This window comes from Triturus cristatus, chromosome 2_2, assembly GCF_964204655.1.
Source record: "Triturus cristatus chromosome 2_2, aTriCri1.1, whole genome shotgun sequence".
Taxonomy (NCBI): domain Eukaryota; kingdom Metazoa; phylum Chordata; class Amphibia; order Caudata; family Salamandridae; genus Triturus; species Triturus cristatus.
Window position 1 is genome coordinate 989515987 of NC_140582.1, and position 27039 is coordinate 989543025.

Here is a 27039-nt window from a genome sequence, read left to right on the forward strand (position 1 = left end):
TCTTTTGCCCTGCTGGGGTCCCTCTGGGACTCCTAGACCAAGGCTTGGGGGTCAGGGTATTCCTACCCTGCCCCTTTTTTTCCACAGGTTTTTGTGTGACTCTGCTGAAGCCAAATCCCAAGGTGGGTGCCAACACTTCCTGGTAGAAGTATTGGCAGCCAATCAGAGCTCTGCTTTTCACTGCACAAGCTTGTCATTATTCGCAAATTAGCAGTGATCGTAGATATACAAAAGCTAGCTTTCTACCAAATTTGGTGTAAATCTGTTCAGCAGTTTGGGCTGTAATTATGTTCAAAACACCTACAGTAATTAACATGGGAAATGCACTTTTTTTACCCCACCCCTTTTTCTCAGCCCCTGCTTGATGGATCACCCTGAAACTTTATATGTACAATTAGAATCAATAGCACACTTTTTGGGGAAAATTTTGTGAAGATTAATTAAACAGCAGCAAATATATAGGCAAGTCAAAAAACACTTTTCCTATTGAAACATGATCCAAACTATAACTACCTACTGGATATGCATATATGTATGTATTACCTACTACCGGTCTCCAGTAAGAATAGTTAGGACGTAGTTTCTATCAAAAAGGTGATTTTCAGTTGCCTATGTCTTTGGCGCCGGTTGTGGAATCTTCATGAAATGTCCAAACAAATGCGCCCGGTACTTCAGAAGGAGTCTGGTAAGTTGCGGGGTGCTTGCAAACTGGGGGCTGAGAAAAAGGGGAGGTAAAAAATGGTGCGTTTCCTGTGTTTGTTCCCATAGGGCCTCTTAACAAGCCTACAGCCTGAACCGCTAGACGGAATTACACCAAATTTAACAAGAAGTTAGATGTTGGTACGCAGATTGTGCTTTTTGTGATTGGGTGAAAATCTGTTCATTGGTTTGGGAAATATTAAACTGAAAACAAATTTGTATATCTAGGTACGCGGATCTTCTGCGGATCCAACAGTCCTGGTGCTGTAATCTGATTGGATGCCAACACACAACCAGGAAGTGGTGGCAGCCATCTTGGGACTCTGCTTGAGCTGAATCCCACAAAAAACATAAAAAATAAACAAAGGGGGGCAGAATAGGACATCCCGACCCCTTAAACTAGTGGTGGGGTCCCACAGGGACATCGCTGAGGGTTAAAACAAATAATTGCATTCAATGTTGCCAGGAATTTGCGGGTGGCTCAACGGATTTGGAGTAACATTGAAAGAAAAGAGAGTTGGACTCCCTGATAAAGGAACGGTTCCCAACAGTATTTCCTTGATCTCTGGCAGCAGTGGCTGGCGACCAAATAATTTGATGGGTCAATGGTGTGCAGAAGGGCTGCTGGTAGGTGCCAGGAGAGAGAAACCCCACAGATGCATAAGTATAATCCAAAAGCACACAGAAAAGCATGGCTTACCCACATGCACTGGTGGACAGACCTCACAAATTCCTGTTTGAAAATTCAGGAATCAGTGTGAAAATGTAGGGTCAGTCTGTCTGGCATATTTAATACAGGGGCATACGATCCAGTTCGAAAAATGGTAGTATGGCAATCCCATTCAGGCCAATTCATACCCTTAAGGGGTCACCCATGCAAAACTATTTATTGAAGGATCCGTTTATGTATTTACGTATAATGCCATTTTTTAAAAAAATGTCAAGAACATATTTGCTCCACGCTAAATAATATAATGATTTAGAAGAATAAAATTGTTAAACTCATAAAATATATTGTTGAAATATGTTAATATGTGTGTTTTTCTGTTTCTAACATAATTAGAGCTTGAGAAATGCAAGAATGATAGCTCAAATGAGGAATATAGGGGCATATTAGCAAGGACTTGCGATAATTATCGCAAAACGCGCTTAGCGCTGTTTTTTTAATCGCCAGCTATCCCTGGATTTTATTGCAGAGATAACGCGATATCATTAATGTTTATCTCAAAGGCGATATTGAATCCAGCGATAGCGGCGAATCCCAACAATAACGTGAGATATCCAGCGATAAAAATCCCATCGCTAATGGAAATCTTGCTAATAGGCAGGTGAGGACTTAACCGTAGAATCCACCTCCCATTGACTATAATAGGTAAGTCAGGTTTCTACCAGGTGTAAAATCTAAGCGATAAACGTGGTTAGCGTGCGTTTTTTTTTCGCTTTGCGGGCATTGGTAATAGGCGGAAGGTGTGTTTGCGACTGCTTTCAGTTGCTTTCAAGTTGGGAACGCCTCCTTTGCATGTAATTAGCGATAAATATCGCTGACATGCAAAGCGGTACAAAAACAGGCGCTATCGCCTGTAAGCTGTCGGTAACAGCTGTTAGCGACCGCTTGCTAATAGGGCGATAAAAATATCGCCGCTTTAGCGGCAAAAAGTGCCGCTAAAGAGGGGATACTGCCCTTGCTAATATGCCCCATACTTTGCTCACTTGAAATAGTAGTAAATAATTATTGATCATTGCCGCCTTGAGTCAGATTTCGAATAAACACATTTTTACCAAAAGAGCAGGAAACAGTGTATAGGAAATGTGTTTTCAAATGAGAACGGCACTTGTGAATTCAGTGATTTGACTATAAATTGTTGCAGTAAAAGTGGTAGAACTCGCAGGAGAAAAAGGTAGTTGTGTTGATTTATGTGCTCACATGCATTCACCTTGTCTCTGTAAAGAAATCTTTAGGAATCCTTCTCGACGTGTTGAATGTTATTAGCGATTACAACAAAATGGTCCCTGCTTATTCACGCTTATTGCTAGCCATAAAATCTGAGATTGGACTAGGAGAATATTTATTTTGGAAACAAACCCTAGAGTGGATCGTTGAAATGATATAATGTGCGACGCTTTTTTTTATCTGTGTATTTCATCGTAATTTCAAACACATATAATGCTATGACTTGCACAAATCGATTGAAAAAGGCATTTATTATAGAACGTTGAAAAAAAAACATAAGCCATATTATCTATCACAACACCGACGTGATTCCCAGCATTTAGAAACTTTCCACCCTTGTCACTGCGCAAGTGTAAGAATTGACTATGAATATTTTGTTGACTCGATTTTAAGTTTACTAGTTCTAAAAAAGGTTTTACATATAAATGAGCATTCCATTCTGTGCAAGACCAGTGCAAGGACATGTGTAACCCTTGGCGAAGTCACATTTTACTACTCTTTCGGGCCTCAAAGGAGGAAAGTTTGCTGCTTGCATTAATTTTAGGAGTCATGGAGTGTCTGTCAACTTCACTGGCTCCCCATTCACAAACGAACACAACTCAAACTCCTCACCCACACTTTCAAACCACAATATAACACTGGCCCGGCATACCTCCACCATCGCATCTGCTATCACAAACTTTCCAGACACCTTCGCTCGTCCCGACTCTTACTTATACAAATCCCATGCATACGGAAAACAAGAGCCGATGGCCGAGCCTTCTCCTACATTGCTCATAAAGCGTGACACGTCCTGTCACTACACAGAAGAACCTCCTCCTTCTCAATTCTTGAACTCTGCTTGAGCTGAATACTTTCCAGACACCTCTGCTCATCCGGAATCCTACTTATACAAATCCCATGCATACGGAAAACAAGAGCCGATGGTCGAGCCTTCTCCTACATTGATCACAGAGCACAACATGTCCGGTCACTACACATAAGATCCTCCTCCTCACTTCTTGAACGCTACAAGCTGAAGACATGGCTTTTTGAGAAGTCTCACCAGTCTTGGATATAGTGCATTCTACAAATCTGCATAATATGACACAACATAACATTCCTGATGGGGAGCAATTAACAGGCCCAGGGAAGCTGAAAACCCAAAGTAGGCTTCAGAAAGTTCAAGGAAGGAAAATGCCGACTTTCTAATAGTGACATTTTCAAAATTGTAATCTAAAATTCGACTTTACCATTAAAGAGGGTTTTAAACTACAATTCACGTGAGTCCGAAAATTATATTTCTACCATTCCCAATCAAAGGTTAGCTGTTATTGAATGTAATAAGGTAACCCAATGTTAGACTATAGGAGAGGAAGGCCTCACAGTAGTGAAAATATTTGAGTTTTTCACTACCAGGACATGTAAAACTTTAACGTATATATTCACTTCTTTTTTTTTAATACAATGCCCCATTCCTTATGGCCTGGTTAGGGCCAAGCCTGGGTGTGACATATGCATTCAAAAGGGAGGTCTAGGCCTGGCAAAAGGTGGAATTGGCAGTTTTAAACTGCACACAGGCTGCAGTGACAGTCCTAAAACATGTTTTAAAAGGCTGCGTGCGTGGGTAGCACTACAAGTGCTGCAGGCCAACTAGTAGCATTTGGTACATGTAGTACCACTTTACTTGGGACTTACAAGTAAATTAAATGTGCTAAAGGTGTGTAAGCCAATTTTACCATGTTTGAAGGAGAGTGCACAAGCACTTTAGCACTGGTTAGGAGTGGTAAAATGCAGAGACTTAAAAGCCAACAAAAAAGTGTTCAGAAAACAGTGAGGGTAAAGGCAAATATTTAGGGTAACCCTGCAGAGAGGGCCAAGAGCTCAACAATAACCATTATAAAATTAACAATACCTTGATAGTCTTTTGATAGTATGATATCAAATCAACTGACTTGTTACAGGAACTAATCGGGTTAAAAATGTATCAAAACTTGGAAGCCTTATTGATTTATCATCAATGCTGCTTTTCTTTGGAACAATCCATTCTAAGCAGACAGTTTTATATGTTGCACATTGAACTTGACAGATGCTGAAACAAACTGCTAGGGTTCAAGGTGTAGACATAAAATATCAAGTCAAAGAATCGGTCCAAATTCTTGGTGAGGAGATATACTTAACAAATGCTTTTTTCACTAATTATTTTCAGTTTACTCATGCAATGCGAATGCTGTTCCTTTCTGCTTCCAGTACTTAATTTGAGACAGTGGCTGCAAGTTTTGTCCACCAGTGCTCCTTTTTGGGGACCAGAACGTATTTTTCCATCATGAGATTTTGACACTGAAAGGCAGACGAGGGGGAAAGAAGGAAAATGAACATGATGGAAAAATTTAACGAAGGGAAAAGCTGGGATTTAAAAGGAACCCCAGCAATGAGATGATGAGTTAGGGAGTGTGGGGTGGTGGATGAAAAAGGCATTAAGTGCAATCAAGACTGCACAGTCATTGTATTCAGTAAATACACCACTCAGTAGGCTGGCCGCAAGCTTCTGAGAAGAAGGGTGGGCACCAGCACTTTTTACTTTATAAATGAAGCACTGGGTGCTTCTACGGTGATCACTGTTTAGATGTTTTTTCAGTGTCACTAAAATCTGGAGCACCACATATCCAGTGGGTTAGAGTCACAATGAATTGTGTTAATTATGTTAGATAATGCTAACGAATTTAATATGATTGTTATGCCTAATGGATTTTCAATGGTTTATGAAAATAAAGCAATATATCATTGTTGACCAATTAATCTTGCAATTTTGATTGTATAGCATACAGAGCAAACTGAAATGTTTTCCAGAAAGACCAGCTTCAAGAGAATGCCATCCCGCATTCCAGCAAAAACCAGAACATATTTATGTCAATCTGAAAAATCAACTATTTGTGAAACCGCCAGAAAAGGTAAAATTAGCATCATTTTAATATACACACCATCAAGATAATCGTATATACTGAACTGTGTTCAATATATATTGCATTGTTAGTAAAATATTGTTTAGGGTAATATTATGGTACCTTCTGTGCAATGCATTGTGTTAAAGATATGAAAATCGGTGCACAGTGGTTTCCCAGGAATGGCGCACAGTTAACTTTTTCTGGCAAAGACATTATTTATGTAGCATACATCATGTTTAGTTGAAACATTTTGTTTGGCTTGATAAATAAGAACTAGGGGTGGAGGAAAGTATTTAGTGAAATAAATAGAAAACTCTACCTTTTTTATTTCGCTTGGGAAATGGTATTGGGCTACAAAATCCTCCAAAATTGACTCTGCATGCAGACCTAAGAAGTGAGCGCATTTTGGAGATTTTTTTGCTGTTGTTGGTGTCAAATTTGGTCCTGGGAGAACCACACAAATTGTCCAAACCGCCCATAACGCCCAAACATAAAAAAACATATTTCAACAAATCAAAAATATTTTTAAAAAATGAATTTAGTAATGTTATTTGATTTGATTTCTCTTATTTCTTTCCTCATGAGTTAGGATAATTACTTCCCTCCAATGATTTCTATGGGAGTTTGCTGCAGTGCCAGTGGTTGACTGTGTGGTGCCTGACTTAATCCAAGACTGAGCAGGAGTCCATTTAAGCCTGTTTTGTCCATGTTAGTAGTGCAGATGTATGACGTTACAACGCATACTTTTACAACGCATGCACTTACAACGCATTTTTTACATCGCAACATCCACTACAACGCATTCCATTACATCGCATGACACTACAACGCATTTTAAAAAACTACCTTCACAACGCATTCCATGACATCACATACTACCTTTACAACGCATACCATTACAACGCATACTGTTACATTGCATTTAAGGTAAGTATTGGATAGTATAGGGGTAAAAATTACTATTCTAACTCCAGGGGGTGCAACAGTAGGGTAAGTGTTGGATAGTGTAGGGGTTAAAAATTGCTATTCTAACTCTAATGGTATGCATTGTAATGGTATGCGTTGTAATGCCTGCGTTGTAGTGACATGCGATGTAGTGTCATGCGTTGTAATGGTATGCATTGTAATGGTATGCGTTGTAGTGTCATGCGTTGTAAAGGATGTTCTGTTGTAATGCCTGCGTTGTAAGTGTAGTGCGATGTAATAGTTGCGTTGTAAAGGTTGTTTCCCTAGTAGTGCTACTATAGTAGATTTAAATGTGTATTTTATGAATAGCAATTCTCTTACTCCTATGAGACTGTGTTTTTATATTAGCATACCCATTCCTAATCTCCTACTTTAACTTCCCTAAACCCCACCTATTTTGTAGTTAATAATCCCAATGTTCCAACCACTTGCCCTTGTCTCTCCCACATTTACAACTGATACTTATATTTACACGTGCTGACTTACCACCACTGGGGTGTAGATCTCTGCACGTAAAAGATATGAGAGTTGGAGTTTGCGATCTCCAATTGAAAGTTTAGGAATTGCATTTTGAAATATCTAAAGTAGCACTACTTTTCATATTCCAAAACTGCTTTTATGAATATAGGGTCCAATGAGTTTGCTCTGCATAACCATGAGACAATGTAAGATGGTGGACATGTAAGTGTTTGGCTGATTCATGCTGGCCATAATGCATGTTTCATTCAAGGAAAGATCTAATGTAGGGAAGTTTGAAGTCACTAAAGAAGGTTCCAACGTCCTGCAATGGAGACACCAAAAGGAATTAGGCAATGTAATTGATCCTAATGAACCAGATTCCCTACATGGGGTGGAAAGATCATTGTTAGAGAATGATAGTTTGTGGAATACTCTGCATTGTTCACTGAAAAGCTAGGTCACATGAAGGATTTTGAAAATAGCATTAAATTGAAGGAGGAAGCTCCACCTGTCAGCCACAAGGTAAGCCTGATCTAACACACTGAAAAAGCCTTTGGAAGCTAAATTGAAAACATTCAAGGACAAATGAGTGATTGAAAGCATTGAGAGTTTGGAGTGGTTGGCTGCCACTGTTCTAGTGTAGGCTGGTGTTGAATGAGTGCAGATGTGTTTGGACATGAGTGACCTGAATACCTGCATATAGTGAACCACTACATGTTCCTGAACATCACAGAAATACTGAGTGAGATTGGAGAAGCATGATGTTTTAGTATGATGAATTTGATATCGACATTTCAGCTGTTCAGAGAAGCCTCTGCAGTGGCTGTCTTCCAATGTCTTATGCAAAAAGTAAGAGAGGATCTTCCCAAAGGGATGGCATTCTAGTTTATGAATGTGATGTAGATAGAGATAACGTGTAACAGTAAGCGACAAAGGGTGTGGGTTTGGTATCTAACCTAGGGCATTTAACAGCCATAGAAAACAAACTAGGTTTGATTTTGTTGCAACAGTCAGGAAAGCCCCCTCCCCACTTAGAAGAATGGATTTAAATAATTTCTCAGTCTGGCTGAATGGTATTAAATATTCATAAAGGTATTGAACCTGAATTCATTGACCCTGTAAGAGCTCTCATAAGAAGGGTGTCCAATTCTGTTGGTTCTAATGATTACCAGGAGGTAGATAGCAGAGTCAAAGTTAAGCCTCCACATTGGGAATATTTAATACCACGAAGCATAACCTTTTCACCAAAGATGGCGAAACAAGTTTAGGAGCATTTCTTTCACAAGTAGTAGATGGCAGAGAAAAGATCATTGCATTCCCAGAGAGAGAGAGAGAGAGAGAGAGAGAGAGAGAGAGAGAGAGAGAGAGAGAGAGAGAGAGAGAGAGAGAGAGAGAGAGAGAGAGAGAGAGAGAGAGAGAGAGAGAGAGAGGAGAGAGAGAGAGAGAGAGAGAGAGAGAGAGAGAGAGAGAGAGAGAGAGAGAGAGAGAGAGAGAGAGAGAGCTCAAAAGGGCAAAACATGTACTTTGTGGTGGAGGAGCATGACTAACATGCTACTGGGCAATACTAATTTCTGGTTTTACCTTCGGGGTTTACCCTCTGTGGTGGATACACATTACAAGCCGTTGCTATGTGCCTTTACCACTAAAAGGGTTGAATGCTGAAAACCAAGGGGAGCCCGGGTCTTTTGCATTGGTATGTTAGAATTTCAGGTTGGAGGGAACCATGTGAGGACACTGTACTTGCTATGATCCTCAAAGGGATTAAGGTGTAATGAATGGAGAGATAGTGAACGTGAAGATAAGGGCATGGAAACTGTGAAGTAGTGGGTGTTAAACAGGTAGTCTAAAAAAGATAAATGTTCCTGCGAGTATTCAACCATCTGGCCTGTGAGGAATTAACTAAGGTTGAGTGATTGGAGTTGCTTACAGAGAGCAAAATTAGTACCTTCTGTATCATTGAGCAGTAAGATCGCCGATCCTGCCCATGAATAAAGGAGCCTCATGGAGAGTGTTCAGGTCACAGTAGTTGTGACTAGAGATGCATTCTCTTGTTGAACAGAAGGTTTGACTTTGTGCAAGCTGTACGACGCCAACTCCATCGCCCTCCTGAAGAACCTGAACAACATTGGCCTCACCAAACTGGTCACCGAACCCACGTACAGAGCCAGACACACACTCAACCCCATTTTCACCTCCAGAGACAGAATCAAATTTAGCCACACCACAGATCTCACCTGGACTGACCACACGTTTGTACGCTTCACCATCACAGACACGCATCACAACATCACCAGGTGTCAGATACCCTCCCACTGCAACTGGAACAAGGTCACCAAAACTCAGTTGTCACAGGCCCTCACCACCTCCCAACCTGAGGCCTCAACAGACCTCGACCAGGCCATCCAGAACTTCACCGCCTGGATCACCGACAGCGCTGACAGAGTCACCGCACTGAAACCTACAAAATCTAACAAGACCTTGAAACGTGCCAGCTGGTACACTCCAGAACTCCGGACCACCAAGTGTAACTGCCACCAACTGGAGAAACCATGGTGCAACACCAAGAACCCCACCGACATAGACAGCCCCCAGCAAATATCACCAGCACATCAAGAAAGCCAAGAAAGCAGCCATCACCACCCACATCAAGTCCATGGCCAACTGCACAAAGGTACTCCTCAAAATAGTCAAAGAATTCTTCAACCCGAAAGCTGTAAAGAACACCATCCACCCCTCCAAAGAACTCTGCTGCATGCTCTCCCACTACTTCCATAGCAAGATCACCCATTCACAACATTTCAACCTCTAGCCCGCAACCATCACACCAACAACCTCAACAAACCAGTGAACATCAGCCAAACCATTACCACCTGGTCTCCACTCACCGCACTGACAACCTCAGCCATCATGTCTTCCATCCACTCCGGGGCACCCACGACCCCTGCCTCCACTACCTCTACAACCTCGCAATGAACCCAATCAGCACGCAACTCACCAGCATCCTCAACACCTCCATCCCCACAGCAAACTTCCCGCACATATGTAAATACGCTGACATCAGGCCTCTCCTAAAGCAAGACCCCAAGTGATCTAAAAAAAAATCATCCAATCTCCTCGCTTCCCTACTTGGCCAAAATACTTGAGAAAGTCATCAACCAGAAACTCCAGGATTTCCTGGAACAAACGTACCTACTGGACACCTAACAATCAGTATTCCGTGCCAGCCACAGCACTGAGACCACACTGATTGTGACACAGACGACATCAGAACACTCCTCTACTGCAGAGAAACTGTGGCCCTGATCCTCCTTGACCTTTCCGCGGTGTTCAACATCTTCTCCCACAACAACCTCATCAACAGACTCAACAATATAGGCATACAGCAAGACACCCTAAAGTGAATCGCCTCCTTCCTTACAGGATGCAAACAGAGCATCAGACTGCCTCCCTTCACCTCTGCGCCCCCAAAGGCATCATATGCAGTGTACCACAAGGATCATCCCTCAGCCCCACCCTGTTCAACATCTACATGAGCCCCCTCACAGACGGTGTCAAATCCCATAGACTCAATATAATCTCCTATGTGGATGACACCCAACTGATCCTCTCGCTCACAGAGGACCTCTCCAGTGCCAAAACCAACTTCTGCAACACCATGACCAACGTAGCCAAACGGATGAGAAACAACTGCCTCAAACTCAACTCTGACAATACTGAAGTACTGATCTTCGGGAAGAACACCTCCGATTGGGACCACAGCTGGTAGCCTGCAAAACTTGAACCTACACTCACACTGACCCACCCTGTATGCAACCTCGGCATCTTCCTTGATGGCCAACTGACCATGAAGCAACAAGTCAACGCAGTCACCTCCTCCTTCTTTCACACATTTCGTATGCTCCTCAGAATCTTCAGATGGATCCCAACCAACACCAGAAAGGCCATCACTCAGGCCTTCGTCACCAGCCGGCTTGACTACGGCAACACCCTCTATGCCAGCATCTCCGCACAGTTCCTCAGAAGACTCCAGACCATACAGAACACTGCAGCCAGACTCATTCCGGACCTCCCCAAACAAACCCATATCGCCACCCACCTGATAGACCTCCACTTGCTCCCCATCCAGTAGAAACGCCAGTGTAAGACCCTCATTTCACGCCTACAAAGCCTTCCACTACCTAGGACCTGCCTACATCAACCATCAACTGAACTTCCATCAACACGCTAGACACCTGCGCTACTCTTCACTTGCCCTCGTACGCACACAACCCCTGTATTCCTCGCAGCCACAATGGTGGCTGCTCCTTCTCCTATATTGCTGCCAAGACCTGTAATGAACTTCCCCTCTAGCTCAATACAGCCTACTCACTGGCAGACTTCAGAAAGAGACTCAAGTGTGCCCTGCAAATCCTAATGGCCCATCACCAGGCTGATGGGCCTTCCTGAGCTGGAGTGGTAGGAGGGGTTGTCTCTGAAACTTGAATAAGGCTGTGCCTGTCCTCACACAAAACTGTCTGCACCCCCCTCATAGTGTTTCTGGGGCCAGGTCAGAGAGAGGCAGGGTCTTGTGCACTGCAAACACTTTCCTTTGAAGTGTGCCTACTTAAAAGGCAGAAAGGGGTATTAGTATTGTCCCTATGACACCCCAAAATCAGAATGCTTCTGGACTGAGGACATTCGGCCAGGAAGCAAAGCTGGATACTGTAGGAGGGACTGCCACTCTGCCTGTTGCTTTGTTGGACTGAACTGCTGCTTGCTTCTTCTGTAATGGGAGTGAAAGGACTGGACTTTGCTTTCTGTATTCTGCTTCCAAGGTTCTCCAAGGGCTTGCACCTGCTTGTCTCCTGTTAAGAAGTCTCAGGGTTACATGGTAATGATGTCAGGTGGGCCATCTGGGGTTTGTTTTCAGATAATGATTCGGACATACAATTGTCACTGAACATGGTGTTGTTCTTGTCATCGAAAGCGTATAAATAAAATATAAAAAAAGTCTAAGTGTCATCAAGAACTTCACCTGCCAGTGCCTGGCCTCCTCTGCTGAGAGGCCTGACTTGCCAAGTGGTGCCAAATCCAGTTCCTGTCCCCTTGGAAGTGTAACCTGATGATTGTAAGGAGAAAATCCATGCATCGACTCCTAGCACCTGTTCTATCAATGCATTGCTGCAAAAGATCAATGCATTGACGCTGCCTGCATCGAAGCATGGTTCCTGCTTGAAGCATCGACCATGGTTTTCACCACAGGGCCCCGCTCTCCGTCGCAGTGTGTCAGAAAAATCACTGCAGCGTGAGTCCCGAGCACTGTGTCACCGATGTCCGTGGCACCTGCTACAACTCCAAAGCAGCACCTGCTTCACGGCAGTGGAATCGACACAGTGCCTGCTTCGAGACTGTGAAATTTACATAGCACCTGACTGCTCGTGAAAATGGTGGTTGTAAACATGGAATACATTAGCAGGAGAATTGAGACGAACCAAAGCAGAGACAAACAGCAGTACAATTGTCTATGATGTCTCATACGTATGTAGTGGAAAGTTTGAGATGTCTATTTTATGAGATTTGTGTCTTATGATGATAAATTGTCTATTTTCTAAAACCCTGCAAATGGTAGAAGAGAAAGGAAATGTAATATTGGTCTATACTTTAACTTAGAATATGCAGTTCACCTCTGAGTTCCAATTTATAACACTTCATCATCTCTGTGCTCAATCTGGCTGTCATTCTTTTTCCTTCTTACTAATATACATAAGAAATCATGTCCTATTTTGTTTGGTATACCTCTACTCTACAATCTGTCTGTAGTAAAATACCTTCTGTCTATTACCCCAATTTGATTTGTTAGCCTGATGAACTTCTTGTAAACTTTCAAGTAAGATTTTTAATGCCTTGACAGCCTAATTTATAACACTTTGCACCAGTGCAAAGTTACAAATAGCAAAGTAAACCTTTACAAGTGTTGATTTATGATTTACTTCCCAATGCAAAATGTGCTTGAGAATTTCCCACTACTTTCCATCAAGGGGGTGTCCCGTCAGTGGTACCTGGATATTCCCATTCAATCATCAATGGCTTTTAACACAAAGCCCTACCTACTAACATATGTAGACAACGTGTTGCACCAAAACCTACGTCTCCTTGAAGAAGGAGAAAAGAAGGATGACCGTTTAAAAAAAAAATCTTTCTAACTTCACATGTGTGGTGTACAGTACAGTACACATGCAAAGAGATAATCATTTAAAGGTAGGTCTAACCAGAGTGTTATGTACTAAAAATAGTATCTTCACACTACAAATATTACAAGGCCTTTTTTAGACTCATCTCGGCCCTTTTTCACTATGATACAAAGGTGTGTGCTTGCCTCTAGGCAGCCAGAAAGTATGCCAGCACTTGTGAAGAAAGCAACAGTGCCATATCTTTGTAGATATGGAGCTATCCTGCTTTCTACCTTTCACACAATGCACTGCAACTGCAGCAACTTTGGTAGCTACATTGCGTTACATGAAAAAAAAGAGGATGTGGTCCGTCGGCTGAGCTGCCGCCTCTGGTGCAGTAAACCAGGGTTCGAGCCTCGAGGTCGCGTCCGCATCCTGTGATTCTGGGCAAATCACTTAATCTCCCCGTGCCTGAATGTGTAATGTAAATACGGTGCTATGTAAAGCGCTCCAATACCTTCGGGTCGAGTTTGCGCTATATAAATATGCAAAAAAAAAGAATCTACCCTCAAATCTGCTCAGTGATTTGCCATAGATGCTTTACACATGTAATACGCAAAAAGCTAGATCATCAGGTTTAATGTTCTACATGAAGAAAAGTAATCCAAAAGTTCATTTGCATATTAAGTTTTCTTTGCTTTCTTGAAAAGGAAAATATGTGTGCCATTGACAAAACATTACACTAACACATATTAATACACACATGTACATTTGGAATTCTGTTTAATTCATATCTTTAGGCTGCCCTTTCTCCTGTCCTTCTCTAGAGTAAATCTGTGTGTGCTTTTTTGTTGGAAAATAACCTGCAACTCATGTTTCCCATGTTTGCATATGAACCCACCAGGAGTCCCAGTGCACTTCCATATTGGCAAATACCTTTTGCAGGGCTAAATGACCATAGGTAACTTTGCCTTCCTACAAATTTTGGGGCATATGTATAAGAAAGTGGTGGAGCGCATGTTAGCTTTAAAATTGCTAACGCCACGCTCCGTCACTTTAGAAACGCAGGGATGCGCTGTATTTACAATAATACGGTGCACGCCTGCGTTTCTCCCTGCACTGGTACTAAATTCAGCTGCCTAGCACCAGTGCTGCCATCCTTGAACCATAGTGCAAATGTGTCTGTGTTTAAGGAATGATAGTGATGTGCAGGAAGGTGTCCCTTCCTGCACATAAAAAATCCAGAATGGCGATTTGTAACTGGTATGTGTGCTGCATTGTGCAGCACACTCAGAAGTTGCAAATCATAATTTGTTTAAATGATTGTTTATGTGCAGGAAGGGACAAAATGCAGCACACATAGAAACAGCAAAAACAAGGAGAATTAAAGCATTTCTCCCCGTTTCAGCATGTTAAGTCCTGGTTTTCTCCGGTCTTAATTTTGGCGCTGCCTCCTATTTATGGCACCCTTGTAAATAGGGGGAAGCATCAAAATCAATGGTGTTGCGGGGGAATGCCAACCACAGCACCCATTGAATGCCCCATTCAAGTGTAGCATGAAAGGGGGTTTTATTTACAAGGTGGCGTTAAGTCACGTTAAGTGGCTTAACGCCGGCTTGTAAATAAGGTGAAGGATTTATCACCGCAGAAATGTCACTAAAAGTGACGTTCCTGTGGCGATAGGGGCTTGTAAGTATGCCCCTTTGTTTGCACACCCACTTTCAGCATGTGTACATCAAACCATTTATGGTTACATTATTTTATGATCCTTGTGTTATACTGCCCAAAATCTTTCTTCCTTCTGGGAATGATGACTAAATATTTGGGGCCTCATTTACAAAACATGACACAGCACAGCACCATAAGTCATTTTGTTGCACCGAACTGTGTCATTTTAAAAGCACAGTGTTGCATTGTATCAGCAACAAAACAACACATAGGTGTGCTTTACCCTGCGCTGGCACACAATTAGCTGCCATGCGCCATTGTAGGCACTCTTGAGTCATGTTGCAAGGGTGCCTGAGTTGCGGGGATGATTGTTTTTGTGCAGAAAGGAACACCTTCCTGCACAAAAACAATAATTTTCCTCTTTGTATGCATGCTGCAGAATGCAGGATGCACAGAAAGAGTTAAACATAAAGAAAAATAAAAGTATTTCTGATCGTTGCACCACTCCTGCACCTCCCCTGGGGAGGCATAGGATTCTTACGCATTTCCAGCTTTACAAAACTTTGTAAATCTGGGAATGTGTCAGGTTCCATGGATGTTGCGTGGGAACACTCATGGAACTCACCATTCAGGTATGTGCGACCCTTGCAGATAAGAGCGGTGAGGCTGGGGGCGAGGTTGGGGAGTCGACAGACAATGACAAGGTGATGTTAAATTTAAAACTAAGAAAACCATTTACCATGCACTCGCCGCATCACTCAGCGATGCAGCAACCGCATCACTCGGCGATGCAGCAACCGCATGGTAAGTGTTTTTTTTTTACTTAACTTTTTCTTGTCATTGTCTGTTGACTTCAACGCGCCCCACCACTTTTACCTGCAAGGGCCACTACTGCTTTCACGCAAAGTAATGTGTGAAAGGGACCCATATTTAAAAAAAAGACATGAAAGTCACATCAGTTTGACTTTCCGTAGCCTTGTAAATATGGTCAGGCAAACTGCACCACCAGTGTGTCAAAAAAAAGTGATGCAGCGGCGGCGCTATGTCCTGGTAAATGAGGCTTTTGACATCTATGAATGCTAGATAGAGCTCAACCAGCTCTGTTCAGTCACATGCAATGCTTCATTTGAGCCGGTGGGTGAAGGTGAGCCCCACCGGCACTCTTTTTCGGGGACCAGAGCTTATTTTTCCATCATTAGGCTCTGACCCAGAACAAGAGATAGAAAAGTAGAAAAGGGGGAAGGAAGAGAATGATGGAAACATAGTGACAACGTAAGAAAGCAAAAATGAAAAAGAAAAAGCAAGAGTCGGCTGAAGGAGCAGGGATTGTAGCGTTGTGCATGAAAGAGGCGTTAGGTAGAATCAAGACTAGACATCCTTATTATTTAGCACTCCAGCATTCGGCATGCTGCCCACAGGCTTCTAAGAAAAAAGTGGGCAATGCCACATATAATTTTACAACATAAGCCCTAGTCACATGTGAAATGATGCCAGCACCACCCTCACTGTGCTGGTTTGACCTGTAAGCAACACCCTGTCACATCCTCTGGCCTGGCGTGGCCAGGGGTATCTAATAAAGGAGCAAAGACCACACTGGGTCTTTTGATCACACCCAGACCAGTTTGTGTGTCTGCATTCTTGGTGCGCTGGGGTGCGCTTGCGAGGCGCACTACAACATGTATCAATTATCTTCTGAAAGTAGTTTGTAGCAAGATAATGCCCCCGCTTCCTAAAAAGAACTCAGACCTGGAAAGTCTGTTTTGTTCTAATAGCTCTCTCTGATGTTATCATCACCAGGACATTATTTCCTCAGTTACCATAACTTTTTCGAGTGGCCCTAACTTTAATGGTTTTTACACATACTCTCTAGATGTTTCCAACTAATATACAGCTTTAGTTAAAATCTCTGTTTTTGTATCTAGAACAGTATAGAGTGTGTCGTGATCAAAGAACTGTTGTACCATATATGTCCACGTGGTGGCAATATATGATAAAATAAGGAAATGTTCGAGCAAAATTAAAGTATTCTTCAAAGTTAAAGTGTATTTGTGTGGAACACGAGCAAGTTGATGGACTGAATGGTATATAATTATGTTTCTAGATCTACTTGGTTTGCGGTAGCCCAATATTTAATTAATTGATTGTATAAGTCGCCTCCCTTAGACGGATGTGTTGATTAATTGAATTCTGGTGCACAAAAGCAACAAACACAAATGTAGACTACTGCCCTACAGGAGATATTTTATATTATTAAACTGTATGCCCATTTTGGTTACGATGTTGCCATACAACGTTCAACTAAATTGTATGGAAAATACTGGATGAGAAATTCACATTTCCACATTTTAAACAAAGAAGGGGAGTGGAGGTGGGGTGGAGCTGCAGGAGCGAACCATTATGGAACTGGGGAACGAGGTTCGGGTCGCGGCGCCTGCTCAGCATCCTGTAATTCTGTGCAAATCGCCATATGTCCCCGTGTCTAAAGAAATAACCTGGCCTTATATGATGAAATCTAGCGCTCATGTAAAGCTCTACAATTCCCTTGGGCCGAGTTTGCCCTGTATGAAAACTGCAAAAACAATTGTGAACCTGAATTTTAAGTTCGTTGGTTCTAAACAGATAACATCACGCGTTCAGGTAAGTAAAATTATATTTATGTAGTGACGTTGTAGTTCACTGTGGAGGAACCCGGGCCAACTGCCTCAACTGGAATCCTAGTGTTTGTTCATTCCAGATCCCGGCTCAACACCAATATGTCATCTAAGATACCACACCTTCCCCTTGACAATTAAATTATTATACATTAATCATTTACATGCAATAATATATTTTTCCTAACATAACAACTATTTATATATATTCTTGTCAATATAAGTTATAGTAAGTAAAGAGAAATATATAAAAATATAATAGAACACAATGTGTGTGTTAAATGAACTATTATGTTCTCCTACTTCACATGATAATCTTGCAAACCATTGTAGTGTCTGTCTTTTAAGTTGAGAATGTTGACCTATAGCTGAATGATTAAATTGAGATGTGACGTCATCATTCATTGAAGTATTGCCCTCCTCAAGATGCACAGGAATATCAGATGGTATGCCCCCTTCTTAATACTGTCAAATACCAAGGGGCAGATTTATGAGCCCCTTGCGCCATTTTTGTGTCACTTTTAACATGGGAAAAGTGACGCAAAAGTGGCGCAAGGGGCTCATAAATCTGCCCCCAAATGTTTAGCAGATTTCATATTTATATTACCTTCTTTAAGACACTTTAGAACCTTAACCACTTTGCTCAGACTCCAAACATTCCCATCTGATAATTCTACCACCTGATTGCCAATCCTTATAGTCTCCGTTGGCTCTGAAAACTTTGATTCTCCTTATTTAAGCAATCTGCCTTTCTTTAGCCACACCCATTCTCCCACTTTCAAATCAGTTTCCTTGTTGCTGGATTTGTCTTTATGACACATAGGTTCCTCTCCATCACAGAGCCTTCTATCAGGGTAACCTCTGTTCACAGTACCACTTACTTCACCTTTAAGATCTAACATCCAAGGTTGTCTCAAGTTATGTGTATGTGGTCTCCCTCATATTTTCTCAAAAGGGAATCTGTCACCAAGTAGCCTGGGTGTGGTGGTGTGATAACGTCATGATAGATCATTAATGGTTAACCGGCAATTTTTCCCATTAAATAATGGCTAATTGCAGTCCTTCTATTAGCAACTTAATCCACCTTTGAACAATATTGGTACTTTGAGGGTTATAAACAGATGTTCTAATATGCTCTATAAATATCCTCAAGTAATTCAATTTGAAAGCAGGGTGCACTATACGTGTAGGTATCTCTACAAAAATAATCACCTTGCTAAAATCTCATTACATTCCTTTCCATTATTTATTTTCATTTATTACAATGCTTCACAGTTGTATGATTCATTCACATTCATGAACATATATTGTGTTGATTTTTACATATGCACATTATCCACTTTCATATACATTTTATGGTTGCATAAACATGTTATAACCATGTTGAATGTTTCATGCCCGGTGCCGTGAATCGGATACTTAGGAGTGCACCTCACATCTCAATCTACTAATATGCTATATGCCATGCCCTGATATAAATGAAATCATCCCCCGCGATGCTATTTGACCACCTTTATCAGTTACCAAGCTTTTAGGAAAACCTTCTATTTAAAAAAACTTCCCTCATAAAGTCAATTAAGCACTTGGATGCCACTTTTCTGAGAATTCTAACCTCTGGCCACTGAGGCATTTGATCAGTCAACACAATAAGTATACTTGACAATTTGATAGACATATCGGTCCTGCTATGTCCAACGAAATCCTCTCAAACTCTGCTTGGTCTAAGATTAGGTTTTTAACATACTTAATTTTCTTTTGAGATTTGCCATTTCTGGCACACTCTATGCAACACTGTACTTCATCTGATACATTTCTGTCCACCCCAGGCCACCAATAATCCCTTCTGATCTTTCTCTTCATACTACTCATACCTGGGTGTCCTTCATGGCCCATATTTAAAACCCCCTCTCTTAAACTTTCAGGAACTACCATTTGTTCTCCATGAAATAATACTCATTTCAGTTCTGACAACTCTTCAGCAACATCAAAGTGTGATATCACATTTTCTCCCATTTCTTTTTTCTTAGGTCACTTTTCTTTTGTTATATTCCGAAACCCTTTACATTTTCCCATCTTCCAAACATGCATTTTGCCACTGAAGTTCAGCTATGCATCCACTTGAAACTTCGCAGATGGATATGACTTTCTCCAACTCATCATCTTGAACACTGGACTCATTCAAATCATTAACTGGCAGATGAGACAAACAATCTGCTAATACATTTCTGGTTCCTGGAACATATGTGTTAGTAATAGGGGGTCGCTAGTAGGGGTGGGCGGAACTTGCGAAATTCACTTTCGCAAATTATCGCGAAAATGTTAAAAAATCTCCGCAAACACGCGGAAATATCGCGAAGATGCGGAAGTTTTTTTCCCGCCCATTCGCGGTATTTTCTGAGTGGTCGCGGCTCGCCAACTTACCCATGCGGTTGTTCGCGGGCGCGGCCATCTTGTTTTCACTTGTCTCGCGGTGCATGATCGCGAGAAGAAAGACGTGATCGCGTGACGAATGACGTTACTGCGGGTGCGAACTGTTGCGAGACAGCGCAAATGGCTACCAACAATCCAACATCTCGTGGAGAACGAGACCGGATCGGGAAAACTTGTCGGCGAACGCGGGGATTCAGGTAAGGCGATCGCGCGCGCGTGCGAGAATGTATTATTTTACAGCGCGAGCAAGCAAAAAAATTCCGGTAGAATGCGGATTGCGAACATTTTGACATTTTCGCACTCTCCGCAGAACGCGAAAATGTCAAATTATCGCGAGCGGAACGGAATTTTAGCCCAGGCCTAGTCTCTAGTTGGCAGTCACTTGCACAGGGTAAGGAAGTTACATACCCAAGACAATTCCTGTTCACCCACTTGGTAGCTTGACACAAGCAGTCAGGTCTATCTAAGAGGAAATGTGTAAAGTATTTGTACATAAACACACAGTAAAACAGTGAAAACACCACTAAAGAACTCCACACCAGTTTAGAAAAATAGCCAATATTTATCTAAACCAAAAAAGACCAAAACAACAAACACCTAACATACTTAATTCAAGATATCACATTCAAAAGTTTTAAACAGTTCAGTCCATATAAAACTATTGATGGCGTCACTTTTTAGCGCAAAGTACCTGGGATGTGTCAAAATCAAAGACAAAAACACACACACAGGGAAGGTGATACATCGGTTCCTTATGCGCAGGAAAGGTGATGCTTCTGTTCCATTCTCCCAGGAGAGGTGATGCGTCAGTTCCTTACTGCCACACAGGAGAAGTGGTTTGTCGGTTCCTTACTGGGAGAGGAGGTGATGTGTCAGTTGCTTGCTGCAGGGGGAGGTTTCTTACTGCGCCCAGCATCTATGTTGACTTGGCACACAGGTGCAATGCGTGGAAAACCTGGATGCTCTGGGGTTGATGCGGCGGGTGTGAAACAGGTGCTGTGTGAATTTTCCCAGCCGTAAACAGGTGCATCAGATTCAGAGCAGGTGTCTCGGACATCGAAGACATGGTGCTCAGGATTCGGACTACGGCAAACTTGGAGCCATGCGAACTAGTGTGGCATCGATTCTCAATATCGCAAATTGAAGCTGCGTCGATCCTTTGGCCGCAGCCTGGTGATTTGTTGGTCTTTCAACTGTACAGCAAGCTTGCTGCAGGAAAGCCAGGAGGGTGATTTTCTTCTTCTTTCTGCAGCCAAGCCACCTCCAAGAGCCCAGAACTGGAGTCGGCCCCACTTGGCAAGTCAGGACTCCCAGCAAAGGAGTCCAGGGGGCTTCAGGTGAATTCTTTGATGGTCCTGAGAATTCTTAACAAGAGGCAAGCACACAAAAACCCTTGGAGAATCTTCTCAAGCAGGATAAAAAGCAAAGTAGAAACTGCAGGCCAACTCAGCAAAGAAACACAGCAAAGGGGAAGTCCCCTAGAATATTTAGAGTCTTTAGGGGCCAACTAGCTCACCAGGTACCTCCAGTAAGCCGCACGGACTGCTGAGAGTTGGTCCAAGGCCATGCCTCTTTTTACACCACTCTGCAAACATGGAGGAGCGTTTGTAGAGTGGTGTAAAAAGGGTATGTGGCCTTGGACCACTCTCATCAATCCAGCTGTGTGGGGCTTACTACAGAAAACAGGAGGGCTGGTCGGCCCCCAGGGACCCTCAGGCGGCAAGGGGACTTCATCCCCCAACCAAGAGCGCACCAGGAGGTGCATTTGCAGAGTGGTGCAGAAAGGGGGCGGACCTGTGTCCACCTCTCAGCAATCCCACTATCTGGGGCTTACTGGAGGTATCAGGTAGGCTAGTTGGCCCCTAAGAACCCCCAGCAGCGAAGGGGAGTTCAATCCTCATCCAAGAGTGCACCGGGGAGTGCATTTGCAGACTGGTGGGCAAAGAGGGCATGGCCTTCTTTGAGAACTTACCAATGCTGCTATGTGGGACTTACTGAAGGTAATAGGAGGGGTAGTTGACCCCCAAGGAAATCCTTGGGGGCCAACTACCTCTCCTGTTACCTCCTGTAAGTCCCACACAGTGGCATTAGTAAGACGTCTTCAGAGGCCATGCCCCCCCTTTCTCCACCCCTCTACAAACACGCCTCCTGGCACACTACAGGTTGGGGGATGAAGTACACTTTGCTCCTGAGGGACTTTGGGAACCAAGAAGCCCTCCTGGTACCTTCTGTAAGTCCTACACAGCAGAATTCCTGAGCGCTGGCTGGAGGACCAGCCCTTTTTCTGCACCACTCTGCTAACATAACTACTACGTTATAGTTAGAAATTGCCATTTAAAAATTAACTGAAAAAAACATAGATTTCAGGGACCTTACAGTTAGTAATTAGCATTTAAAAAACCTTTGAAATTCACTGAAAAAAACCATAGGTTTCAGGGACGTTATAGTTAGAAATTATCATTTAAAAAACCTTTAAAATTCCCTGAAAAAGACACAGGTTTCAGGGACCTTATAGTTAGTTGGACATTTCACTTGTACCAAAACAGAGAAATTCGGCCATTATAGTTTATCTGAACGCGCAGCAAAGCATACTTAACAAATTACAGATCCTGCAGAATGCGGCAGTCCGTCTACTTACAGGCTCCTCCAGATTTTCCTCAGTTACTTTGGAAAGAAGAACACTTCTTTGGCTCCCTATCAAAAGCCGTATATGTTTTAAGGCGCTGTCCATGGCATTTAAGGCCTTGCATGGACTAGGCCCAGAATTTTTAAAGCAGCGTATACAATGGTACGTCCCGGGAAGAAGCCTACGATCAAAAGGATCAAAAGAGGCTCAAGTTCCACGTATCAGGAAGGCCCGTTGGGGAGGTATAAGTTTTGTTTACGGAGCCGTTAAGACTTGGAATGAGCTACCACTCTGCCTTAGAACCTTGCCTGACCTGGTTCTTCCAGTATGACTAGCCTCTCATCCCATGTCGCTTGCAATTCACAGGCTTGTCCCCTCAGGACTTCTAGACAGCGCCAGGACACCTCCGGGTATTTGTCGCGCTTTAAAAGTGTCAATAAAATAACATAACATCTGTCAATCCTTGCGCCATAGTGTGCCGCATTGTAAATACGGCGTATCTATGGTGGCGCAAGGGTTTCTAAGGGTGGCGCAGGGAAAGTGATGCATCTGTACAGATGCGTCACTTTCTTGTAAATCTGCCCCCAGGTGTTTTCAGCACAATCGCACATTTTAAGTAAGGGAAAGGGGGATGAACGGGATTAGCTGGCCCGACAGCTTCATTTCTGCAATTACGGAGTGTGAAGTGGGTGATGACTAAACATCCCAAACTCTACTGTGACTTCTAGCCCAAGGGCGCTGTGCTCCCAGTCCTGATAATGCTTTTACAAACATTAGGCTACGGTATCTTAGCCCAGAAACCTTTACTAAGACAACAACTCCCAAGATGCATTGTTTTCTAAAAGGCTAGACTGGAGGTGGAATATTGCAGTATTCCTCCAACTAGCATTGGTGATAAAACTGCATTTCTTTAAGTGGGTGAGATTGGGACTATAGTGGGTGCTGTATGGATGGTCAGTTTTGTTGATACCTGAGCAGAAATAGCAGTGGGGGAGAACAACCCTACTCCGTGCAGACCTGGTGGTTCTGACCATTTCTAGGCAATGAATTCTAGTGAATCTGGTCACAGTAGACTGCATCAAAGTTCTACCAAGTCATACAATTGGCAGAGGGTACTATACACATTGAGATAACATAACAAAAAGACCAGAATCCTTATTGTGGTGATGCAAAATATTGATTCAGAACTACACAGATTTTGTTTTCAGATTTTGTTTGGACTCCCCTTCTAATTCCCTAAAAAACAAACATGACGGCAGTGGTCCTGCTTAGCATTGTATGTGTATTTATTCCTGATTTGCAGTCGGAATTGAAGTTCAGTGACCATCCCCTGCTCATTCAATTCTAACTGAGTGGCCGAAGTGCCCCGGTCTTGACCCAGCACTAAAAAAAGAAGCAGACACATTTCCGTTCCTCAGCACCTCCACTGGGTCCCAGTAGAACGCAACCCGTAGTTCAAATTGACTGCCTGTTCTGAAAAGATAAAAGGCTGAGCACTAAAACATGTGGTCTCTGCAGCAGGCGCTATTCACACTGAGTTATCCATCCAAGGGGCTTGTGCCTAAACATCATCCTCAGACTCACCCGTATGTGTGTTGTCGAACTCAGATGGAAACAAATCTGAATCAGCAAATTTGACATGTATCCTGTGGATTATAAAGAGCAGTGCATTAACCAACTGAGCCATCTTGGCAGCACTGCCGCCAATGGTCTGCAAGCATCGACATATATACACAGCATGTACATTCACACATTCAGCTATATTTTAACAAAGTTTTCGAAAGGATGTATTCCCTCTTTAAAGAGACAGACTCAATGAGGTTACTTTTGAACGCTTTTCAAGCAACCAGAGGGAGCATTAGCATACCGCTGCACTAGGAGTAAATGCGTTTATTGTATTGACACATATGACAATAAAGCACGTTACATCTGAAACAATCGTGCTGCCTGAACCGCAGATAATGTTATCTCCTCTTAGCCTGATGTCATAGCAGGGTGACGCAAGTGCTATAGTATAGAGGCTCAGGCTCTATACTAGACAGGAAGTGACTCTTGCAACCAGACAGCAGCACTGTCTCACCGTGTCTCCTCAAGGCAGTGGTCTTCAAACTTTTAAATGCCGCGCCCCCCATTGAAAAAAATTAATCATTGGGGCCCCCCTCAGAATTTCACAATTATTGTATTAAATTGCCAATATTTAAATATGTCTATACATATTTAAACATTGCAGTTCTGTTCTGTTACTGTTTTAAAAATGAAATCAAATATATGATTGTCAAACACACTATTCTGGTCTGGCAGGCCTTACTAAAACTACAAGTATCCACAGTGTGACTAATAGAAGTGGGGGTGGGGGGTTTGACGAATATTTGGAGTCCCTTCCCTTTTGATATCTTCTCCCAGCTAGGATATAAATAGCAAAAGATGTTAGTGATGGCCCATTACAGAGCGGCTTGGTGCCACTCATTTTCTTCCGCTTAGAACAAAGCCCTGTTGTCAGCACAATGCTTCATTTGTCCAGAGCATGAGCACCCCCTGGGATCACATAAGGCCCCCCATGGGGGCCCACCCCCTGTTTGAAGACCCCTGCATTAAGGTTACAGCCTGCCCTATCTGGGCATGAATTGCATTTCCAGTGTTCATTAAATAGCACAAAAGCCCAACCTTGGGTGTGTGTAGTTGTTCACCAGTGGCACATAGTAGATATTGTAGCACTCAAGATTATGTTCTGCATGTCTAAACCCTTATAAGGTCCCAAAAGCGAGACCTTACCACTTAATACTATGCCACTTTACTCTATAATACACCACTGAGTACTAAATACAATTTTACTATCACCCACTCAAATCTATACAACTGCACTATACACCACTACACTATAAACCACTACACTCAACACCACTCCACGCCATACTAAACTCTACACCTCTATACCACTCTTCTCTACATCAGACCACTGTACTCCATTACACTCAAATCTACACCACTCTACTTAAAACCACTACACTCTGCAACACTTCACTCTACATCATATTACTCAAAAAAATACACTCCACCCCATTATACCTATGCCAACTACTTTACACCACTACACTTTGAAACAACATACACTTCAACATTCTTCTATATGCCACTGCAACATATGTCCCTATACACCATTGTACTCAACATCACTACATTCTACACCTATTCACTATACTCTAAACAATATACTTTACATTACTACTCATACCACTACAAAACATGCAACTCAATGACACTACACCATATCCTATGTCACTCTATGCCTCTACAAACTCCGTTATGCCACTGAAGTCTAAAATTGCATTCTATACCAATACACTCAACACCACCGTACTAAAACCTAATACACCCTACACCACTAAACCTACAGCACGCACTTTGCCCCACTGCACTCTACACCCCTATGAAAAACAACATTTTAATCTATACCACAGCACACTACAACAATACATCACTCTATGCCATTACACTATACAGCACTACACTTTAAAAAAAACTACACTACATACTACTCTATTCTACTCTGCACCACTGTATTCTACGTCAGTCCTCTCTGCGCCATTATGCTTTACACCACTATGCAATACATCGCTATACAAATATAAACTCCATTCTGCATAACTACACTATATACCACTACATTCTATATTACTGCACTCAACACCTCTCAACTCTCCTACACTCTGTGCCACTACACTCTACACCAGTACACTGTACCTAACACTACTCCACTCTATAACACTATACTTCACTATACAGCATTCCACATTACACTATATACAACTACAATATACTCCACACCACTATACTCTATACCACAGCACTCTACACTACTCCACTTCACTACACAAAAACACCAATACACTCTACAACGCTTTACTCAAAACAAATAGTCAGTACACCAGTACACTTTATACCAGTATATTCTGCACTACTGTACTTTCACTATACACTACAATACTCTACACAAAACCCTCTACACTACTACAATATACTCTACACCACCACACAACACCGTTAAACAATGCACTCTATAACACTATACTAAATTCTACAGGGAGACCTATTGGCATTACCACTGCTTGTTGAAGGTTGCTTGGCAGGTGGTTAGACCCGCAGAAAGAAGGCGTGGGCTGTAATTCCATTTGAAGGAGATAAAGTGAAGGCTGAAATACGTTTGGGAGAACCGAAAGGCATTGGAGAAGCGAATAGGAGATACCTGCTGTTGAGGCAAAACCTAGCGAGTAGAGGGACAAGAAAAAAACATTTGGAATTCATGGTTGAAAATGCTCAATCTTGCACCACGGAGAACGTGTCAAGATGCATTTGAACACGTGCAGGCTCTGGCAAGCCTGTGCTTGTACAACATCTGGATCACGCATCACTGACTGCCTGTGGCATGTACGGCAAGTCACGAACAATGGCCACTTCCTTGCACCAATCACCGCCCGTGAGCCTTTAGTGCCAGACTGTGCACAAAAAGAAACAGTCG

The 27039-nt window shown here is 42.6% G+C and overlaps 1 protein-coding gene across 3 annotated transcripts in view; it reads left to right on the forward strand.

The window, feature by feature from the left end:
- The window catches only part of CLNK (cytokine dependent hematopoietic cell linker), a 1059843-nt gene that overhangs the window by 775706 nt on the left and 257098 nt on the right, over nt 1-27039 (forward strand). For all 3 annotated transcript variants that reach the window (XM_085642412.1, XM_085642413.1, XM_085642414.1), the window contains exon 10: nt 5451-5580. In XM_085642412.1, coding sequence (XP_085498538.1) covers nt 5451-5580 — 130 coding nt within the window. The remainder of the gene's footprint in view (nt 1-5450; nt 5581-27039) is intronic.